The sequence below is a fragment of the Saccoglossus kowalevskii genome, chromosome 13 (genome assembly GCF_978046115.1).
Source record: "Saccoglossus kowalevskii chromosome 13, keSacKowa6.1, whole genome shotgun sequence".
Lineage (NCBI taxonomy): Eukaryota > Metazoa > Hemichordata > Enteropneusta > Harrimaniidae > Saccoglossus > Saccoglossus kowalevskii.
Genome location: NC_140653.1, coordinates 19,653,447 through 19,662,171, shown reverse-complemented (window position 1 = coordinate 19,662,171; position 8,725 = coordinate 19,653,447). Strand labels below are relative to the sequence as shown.

The following is an 8,725-nucleotide window of genomic DNA, read 5'->3' as shown; positions in this document are numbered from 1 at the left end:
TACTTTGTTTCCCCTGTCATGTAGAATCCTTCATTTGTGTTCAGTAATGTCATTCCAGATAATAGCCATGTGAATGGGTCAACCAGATCCTAAACACTGTTGAATACACAGTTGAAACACAAAATGCTGGCATTACAGTCATGTTATTTTCTTAAAATTTTAATTTTTCCTTCATTTTACTGATATTTACTTATTAATAATGCTAATAATATTAATAAATTTGCTCTTGCTGTACTGCTGTTGGTCTTACTCAAAACAATGTTTACTGGTACATTGCACAATTACCAAGGACCATGAATATCTACAAGCATTTTCTATGAAGAAAAATGCTCCAGAAAAGCTTTGTCATCTGCATCATTTCAGATTTTGAATAGCCGTATTTCACAACATTCCAGTATCTCTAACTCAAAACAAAATTTGCCTATGTACATCTAAACATTTTACAAGCACCGAATCTGCAAAGTAAGTTGTATTTTGGGTCTAGCCCTATTTTATTATTCATTCATGCAGTTATTTGATCTGGTCGAATAAGAAGAAAAAATTATGATGAAATTAGTGATCAAATGACAGATTGGTGGTGGTGGTGGTGTTTGATATTTTTGTGACTTTCAGAAAATAAACTTGCTTTTAATGTCCCAGAGATGTGATCAAAACCACAACACAGTTACTAAATTTATTTTTAAAACTACATTCTTGAATTGCATAAATCACGTTCGGTTATTATGGAAGCAGTCACTGGAACCAATTGGAATATCGCAAGGAAAAATGTTAAAAAATGAACTATGTAAACACACAAAATCATAAACTATAGATAAACGGTTAATTTATTATTTATGAAAGTATTATTATACCACATTGCACTTATACAAAACATTTATGCATATAAAGATCAAAGTTCAAGATCAGCATCAAAGTTCACTACAGACGTGAATACATACATGTGTACATATAGTAAATGTATTGAAACTTGTATTGGATTAAATAAACATAATTTCATAGGTAACAGTTTGTGTATTGGGTCACTGAATGAACATCAGCTTTGGTGATGTTTAATGTCTTTCTGTTGAGTTGATTTCTGCCTGGACTTGTGCTAATCGTTCTTTTTGTCTCCTCCTGCACCTTCCCCTGTGGCTGCAACACCATTAGCAATCCCTTTTTCTGACACTTTCTCCTGAAATTAGACATCAACTTATTTATATTTTTGTGAAAAAACATGGAATGCTGGTAGATATTTTACTAAATTTTCACATGGTAGTTCTGTATCTTTTCTTTATTATGAGGTTCTTGGAAATATTGTGTACCCTGTGTGATGTAAACTTGTCTTGAAATATTCAAAGCTAACCTACATATACAATATCACATATGAATCCAAAAAGAACATCAAAGAAAATACAACAATGTCTGTACTACTGTTCTAGTGTAGGGAAGTTTTACATTTAAAAAAAAAAAATATTTTTCCTTCTCTAAATGTAACTTCCTCCCTACTCTTAGTCTTATATAATTTTTCTTGCTCTTATGTAGTCAATGCTCGTTATAAATTCACATCTCCTAACTTTATGCAAATTCTAATCATTCATTACAAGTTAACCTTTATTGCTATTAAATATTCGTTTTTAGGAATAAATAAGGATAAATATTTTATGTTACATAATGCAAAAAAAGGGCAGCTGTACATACTCTCATTTTGGATCTTTTTTCTTATTACTGTAAAATTATTTATTTTCACTGGCATTTAATTCCACTATTTTAATCATATTCCCTGGGTTTTCACATGAATTTGCCAGGGATACAACGAATTCTATTGTTATTACATATGTTAATGTGGATTTAATTTAGCAGATTTTACTTGTGTGTTTACTTATGACTGATTGTGTTGTTGTTGTTGTTGTTGTTGTATCTTGTACAATATTTCACTCAGTTTATTCCATTTAAATTATGATGTGCTTTTTTTTACTGAAACTGAAATTTATGTATGCCCTATAACTACTGTAAAATGACTAATTTTCACTGGGTTTAAATTTCGCTGATTTGCCATTTCAGGCATATTCAGTGGGTTTAAAATTCATGGTTATATTATTTAGATAATGTGTTCTATGCTAAATTTTACAATTTATTGCATTTTCTAGTCAGCGAAATAAGCAAAATTAATTAAAACCCAGTGAATAATTAACCCTTTTACACTATACACTCACATGTACTGATACTGAACAAGATTACATTTTGTACTCTCTTATAAAGTATTACAAAAATTTATTTCCTTGTCCTCAAAATGAACACAATTCTTGTTATATTTGAATGACATAATCTATGACCCAGAATTGATCCAAGGACAAATGTTTTAGAAAACCAACACAACACAATACTGTTTGGTTATCAACTGCCATTCATAGTTTTTATACATTATTTAAATATTTATAAATTAACCATAATCCATATTCATGGATAAACTGAATATTGACAAAACTATAGACCAAAATATGGCATTATTGTAGATGAAGGGTGCAAAGTTTGATATACATCACCATTTTGAATATTACGCTGGTAACTAAATACTGAAAACTCAAACCATGTTGACACATAATCAATATCCTTGAAAAAAACGAACTGTATAACAATTTCAATTATTTCACTTAGTTTTTGTGTAATTAAAATCAACGTTCCTATGACAGGCCTAATGCCCCAATACATATTAACTTTACATAGCTGTCAACTATGCAACATTTCATTAAGGAAATCTACTGTAAAACCCTTTATTTTCGCTGACATTTACATGTAATGTCACTCTTATGATCTTTTGAGCAATTTCACTGGGTTTTAAGTTCACAAACTTTGCAAGGAAGCAAAGTTTTAATATTATTATTATTTTACATGTTCACATGGGGTTATTTTAGCAGATTTTACTTATCCATAAAAATAGCGAAATTAAAACCCACGAATAATTGAAGCATATACAGAAATTAAATTTTCACTAATGAATGGTTATTTTTTTAAGTCATCCAATAACAAAATCATCATCATCAAAAAGTCTATAATTATATGTATTTAATGTGCTATTTGTAATATTAGTTGCGTATTATTTCTGTTTTTGTTTTACAACCATAAAATTACTTTCTGTAGATTTTTGTGTTGAATGAAAATAATAATTATTATTATTATAATATTATTATAGCAACGTTGCCTATGTTGATTTTTCAAGGTAGAATTTCCGTGGAGAGAGTGGTGAACGGAAATAAAAAAAACCTTGTCGGATCGCCTGTTCATTATACGAGTACAGTTCATTAAAAAGAGCTAAATATTAAATATACTAGGAATGGCCGCCGGTGCCGAATCTTCCTTATAAAAGCAAACGCAACACAAGTATTCAACTTACTTTCCCTGTCGTGGTGTCCGTCGTTGTTTCAGTCACTGCTTTTTTGGTTCCCCACACCTTATTGTAGTATGGTTGAAAATATTTGTGCCAGATCCATATAAAGAACGGCACGATAGCGTACATAATACAGGGTAAACACACCATTTTGCTGTTTTCTTCGCTTCGAGATCCACCGGAAAAGAACACAACAGTGCAAAGGTCAGAGCTTTGGGCAGACCCTTTAAGTTACTGTTAATAGAAAAAAAACAAGCCTTTGAAAAATAAATACTCACAGTCGTTAATACATTACCACCAGCCATATATTTGTTATAGGAAATTATATTGATCTTTTTAAATTGAAAGTGAAAGGTAACTTGATATTTGTGTGTGTGTTTATTGCATCCAATATTACAGTATGTTAATAAAATTCGATATTCGGCTAGGGAGCTATCCTATCTTGTGCGGGGCGCAGAGTTAGCGTCGCATTCAGCATTACAATGACCCAATGCCACATTCACATGCCCCTCAGGATAATAGTTTTAGTACATTCGTTTTGCCAATTTCCTTGTACATGTTATACGTAACAGTATATAAAAGCATGATAACAATATGTGCGTTTTCTCTTTTTTTTTTATTTTACTACTTTCGTTTATTTATTTATTTCTTTCTATGTGGTAACTTTATCTTACAACAAATAAAACAAAATATGAATAAATAACAAAATACAAACATTTTAAAAACATACAGTCTATTTATTTATATTAATACTTGGAAAGAAATAGGGAAATTTCCCGCAAACAAGATAGTATAAAAATGAAAAAAAAAAACATTATATCGCCATTATCGGTCTATATTTTTAAAGGAAATTATCTATGACAAATATCCACCTATTTAGACAATTCAGTAAGTCCAAACTCTTCTTAGTATATTTCACATCCTTCAGCTACGGTGTTCCGATAGTAACGTTGGATTTCACATGATGTGAATAGGTTAAATCGATACGAATATGACGCTAACTTCAAGCGCACTAAAATGACGATTCGCTGCGTTTTGTTCATCACAATGTGAAATGCTGGTTGCAGGTTTTTAACTTTGAATAATTAATTGGTAAGAGAACAATACTTCAAGCATGTATATATGGAGTGTGAACTATTCGATAATGCGCTTCTATATACTTATGGTTTATTTCGATGCACGACCGTGTAGTTTAGGGACCTATTTTTATTTTAATACACGTGACTTTAGAATACACACACATACAGACATTGAGTGCATTTATAAAATAGATACCGGGGTAAATGCAGCGTTGCTGGTTGTAAGAAAACACGTAAAATTTAATACCAGCAATTTTAAAACTTGTGGTGAATTATTTTATGTTTCTGACACGTGTTGCCACACATTACAAATAAAAATGTACAGTCCTATATGCCGGCCGATTTACAGTTTTATAGTACTAATAGTGCCTTAGTAACAGTTTCATCATTAATCCTTTTTTTTCAAGTTACCAAGCACGTGACATGCATTTTGCGCAGCCTCAGTCAAGAACACTAGGTTAGGTTAGACTGAATTCTGTAAACCATGTTAATAATTCCGCTAGACGCACATTTTTGCAAGTTTTGTGAGTCAGTGTAAAATTTTGAAGTTTTGTAGCAGTGAGAATTTTTCTTGGTTCCTACAACATGGAGTATCGGTGACATTTTTTCTTCACAAATGCAGTACAGTCCTGAAATAGAGTAAATTTCTAGCAGGGAAAATTAAAACTGTTACAGTAGCCAATGTGTGCGCTATGTTTTAGTCATTGATGCATCTAAATCCAGGTACAGTGTACTTTCATTGGCTGGGAAGGCTCTTCTGAGTATCATTTCTCTATAGTCTTCTAGGTTTGCTGTTAATCACCCATTTATTGAAAACTATTATATTACTAGCCTTCAGAAGTTGAAATCTGATTTTTTATTTATTTTGAGGAGAAAAATCAATCATCATATACTGTAAAAGACTTTAATTTCGCTCAGAATTTATTATTCAGTGAAAATAAAATGTCTTTTTCTTATATTTTAACTTTAACTCATCACAAATCAGTGAAATAAATTCCATAAAAAAACACCCAAAATGTCTTTTCAGCGAAAATTAATTCCAGATAAATATAAAGTATTTTACAGTACATCACATGACCAAGTGTGTGATACAAGTATTGTAAGCCTTAAAAAATACTTTTTTTGTGTTTTTTTACAGTTAAATAATCAAAAACACAAAATGGTGCTGCGTATCAGGCTAGCCTTACATGGGTGTACCAATAGACCTTTCTATCATCTAGTCGTCATAAATCATCTACTGCCCAGAAACCATGTACCCTTAGAACACATAGGCTCATATGATCCAATGCCGAATAAGCATAACGAGAAGTTAGTAGCAGTGAATTTTGAAAGGTTAAAATATTGGATTGCAGAAGGTGCTGAACTCACTAAGCCATCTGCATTATTATTAGGTGAGTATGAAGTTCCACTCGGAATTATTAAATTAAAGTACAACACTGCACATGATGGGGTTTTAATATATTTGGACTCATACCCTACTAAGTGCCCATCTCTCCAAATTTCCCCAAAAATTTGACTGTCTAGTCATAAAACCTGTTTTTTTTTACATATACTGGTAATCGAATGTATATATTACAGCATAGATATCCATTGCTATTAATATTGTGTGAATGTGTAAACTAAGCTTCAAAAATGACCTGTTAAGAACCATCATGAAAGCCATTAAATACTTCTTTCAACATTTCAGTTTACATTTCAACAATTGCTAATTAATTTTTTTTTTAATTTTTCGCTGAAATCAATTTTTTGACATTGATAGTTCCCTTTCACATTGTTACCAGAATGCTTTCGGGAATTCTTAGAGAAATTTGTTGGTGCAACATTGGTCAATAATTGACTCAACCTATCAGGTCAAGCAACGTTGCTGCAAGTTGTGCAGAAAACATAATTCGGGAAATGCTTTGTCTCAAGAGTTTGTATATGATCGAATTCATTTAACATCAAAGATAATGTTAAACATTCTTGACTTCAATATTTTCCCACAGACCCTAATAATTAAGCATATATTTATAATTAAGTATAATGTAAATTCTGATGGTACATGAATAATATTTAAATAAAATGTGCATGTTTTTTATGACCATTTTTGTTTCCTTGGTTGACCATTTTTGTTTCCTTGGTGTACTGTCATGGAAATTAATTAATGATGACGCAACTAATTTTGCAATTTTATTTTTCCCCACAAAAGACAAAAATTGCAATTGTCATTTGCTTAATTTTTCAAAGGATTGCTTGCGTAAGTGCTTAATTAGGATATACACAAAATTTAAAAACTTGGATGCCATTTTTGGCTCAACGGACCATAGGTCTACTGAGCCTATGGGATGGGTTTCTGACCTGCGTCTGTCGTCCGTCTATCTATCTGTCTGTCTGTGCACGACTTCTTCTCAAAAACTACCAAACCGTTTGACTCGATTTGGTGTGTGGATGCCTTGATGAGTGTAGATGGTAATTTGTTCATGAGAAGTCGATCTGCCAAAAATTATGCAAATTAGCCCCCTAAAACTCTGAAATTTCTTCTATGCTACTATGACAATAAGTGGTCTACAGTGCTGATATTGATAGTGCATGTGCCTTGGGTTGTCCTGTATCAGTTTTGTTAATTTAGTAAGGAAATTTTCAATTGGCAAATATTTTAAAATGGTCATTTTGGGTCAAAAATTCTATTTTTGACTTCTTCGTCAAAACCGGTAGCCTGAATGCTTTGATAATTGGCGTGTATGTACCTTGGGTGGACCTCTATCAGATTTGTTCATTTCATGTCCATATCTTCAATTTTCTATTTTTAGCGAATATTTTTTTTCATTTTTGGTCAAAAATGCTATTTTCGACTTCTTCTCCAAAACTGGCAGTCCGGTTGCTCTCAAACCAAAACTCTAAGTTTTCTTTGATTGGTCTATTGTGATTGTAATAAAAACATAACCACTCAACATATTTAAATGTGTATAGACATGATTGATTTTGCTGGAATATTATGCAAATTGCCCAATTTACGTACCAATATTTAGGCTATTTTGGTGATATCTTGAGAACCATTTAGTATGTTTTAATAAAACTTGGTGCATAGATGTGTTGGGGCAGTTTCCAGATATATTTAGTTTTTGGTGTAAATTTATGCAAATTATCTAATTTGCATATCAGCTAGTGAAATTTCAACAAAACTTGGTATATACACGTATTACGAATTCAGATAATTGCAAATATCATGTTATGTTATTCTCTCAACATGCTGGAGTTCTTTTTAAGCTCTCTTTGATTCTAATTTTATTGAATATTTTTGTTATTTTTGTAAAAAATTCCACTTTTAACATTATGTTTTATTGTCTCACTCACTGCCTTTTGGGTATTTGTCATATACAGCACTAATCTTTTGTACAATAGCCGTTGAGCAACAGGCCATTGGCCTATTTTTGTCTTTTACTCAAGTTACAATTTACAAAGAAAACGGAAGATTCAAAATGAACAACCCCGGGGGGGGGGGGGGGGTAATAGCAATCCAAACATCTTGTCTTTTCTGTCTTCCTTTTTTATTCCCATGCAGGATTATCTGGATTTTTTCCTATTCATCCAATGAGTTTTGTTCAAGCACGGCGAGCCAGGAATAAAGCAAAAGAGGAGAAAGCTGCTACAGCACAACAGGAATCAGAAACCAATGACAATGAAGATGACAATTAAAAGCATAATTAATATCTGCATTACTTGTTGGACACTGCCTCACCCTCCATCCAAATCTTAGGGATCATGGCATTGGAATGAATAAATGCTGTCATGTTTGATTTTGTGAAACAGAGGAAAGAAAGAAGAAAACTGAATGAGAACATGAATTCATTTTAAATAAATTTATACTTTGTTTCAAATGTGAATTATTCCCCCTTTTTATGTATTTTTTTTTTATAATCATATTCATCATACTCCTAATACTATAAGTTGTGTTATTTTTCGTTTTTATCAAATTTGACAGCCATTTTATTAAAATAAAATTGCAGTATATAAACATGTCCATAACTGTTTCTCGGAGATAGACAGGATGATTTCATTCATCATAATCATGCATGGGTGCATGTTAAATTTTCAAAAAAATAGTCAATAGTCAGCCATTTTATTTAAGTTTTTATTTAAATTCATGCCTATTAATATTTTGCCTGATTCAACCAAAAGTTTGTATGCAAGTACTACTGTAAAATAATTTATTTTAGCTGGAGTTAATTTTCGCTGAAAAAAAAATGTTTTGTATGGACTTTATTTTCACTGATTTTTGAAAGTTGAATGTAAAATATACAAA

The 8,725-nt window shown here is 31.4% G+C and overlaps 2 protein-coding genes across 2 annotated transcripts; one reads left to right on the top strand and one right to left on the bottom strand.

Moving 5' to 3' along the window:
* Positions 1-806: 806 nt before the first annotated feature.
* On the bottom strand, positions 807-3,576 carry LOC100372441 (uncharacterized). Its single transcript, XM_002740429.4, has 2 exons — positions 3,371-3,576; positions 807-1,171 (listed from the first exon to the last, which is right to left on the bottom strand). The coding sequence occupies exons 1-2, from the start codon at positions 3,512-3,514 to the stop codon at positions 1,091-1,093; spliced, it is 225 nt and encodes a 74-aa protein (XP_002740475.1). The 5' UTR covers positions 3,515-3,576; the 3' UTR covers positions 807-1,090.
* A 789-nt stretch (positions 3,577-4,365) lies between these two features.
* LOC100370326 (small ribosomal subunit protein bS16m-like) lies at positions 4,366-8,437 on the top strand. Its single transcript, XM_002740417.3, has 3 exons — positions 4,366-4,456; positions 5,582-5,834; positions 7,985-8,437. The coding sequence occupies exons 2-3, from the start codon at positions 5,603-5,605 to the stop codon at positions 8,116-8,118; spliced, it is 366 nt and encodes a 121-aa protein (XP_002740463.1). The 5' UTR covers positions 4,366-4,456; positions 5,582-5,602; the 3' UTR covers positions 8,119-8,437.
* The last annotated feature ends 288 nt before the right edge of the window (positions 8,438-8,725 follow it).

Coding starts and splice junctions, on each gene's coding strand:
- LOC100370326 (XM_002740417.3), top strand. CDS start 5,603: ATGGTGCTGCGTATCAGGCTAGCCTTACATGGGTGTACCAATAGACCT. Junction 5,835..7,984: donor GCCATCTGCATTATTATTAG/GTGAGTATGAAG, acceptor ATTCCCATGCAG/GATTATCTGGATTTTTTCCT.
- LOC100372441 (XM_002740429.4), bottom strand. CDS start 3,514: ATGGTGTGTTTACCCTGTATTATGTACGCTATCGTGCCGTTCTTTATA. Junction 1,172..3,370: donor CGGACACCACGACAGGGAAA/GTAAGTTGAATA, acceptor GTCTAATTTCAG/GAGAAAGTGTCAGAAAAAGG.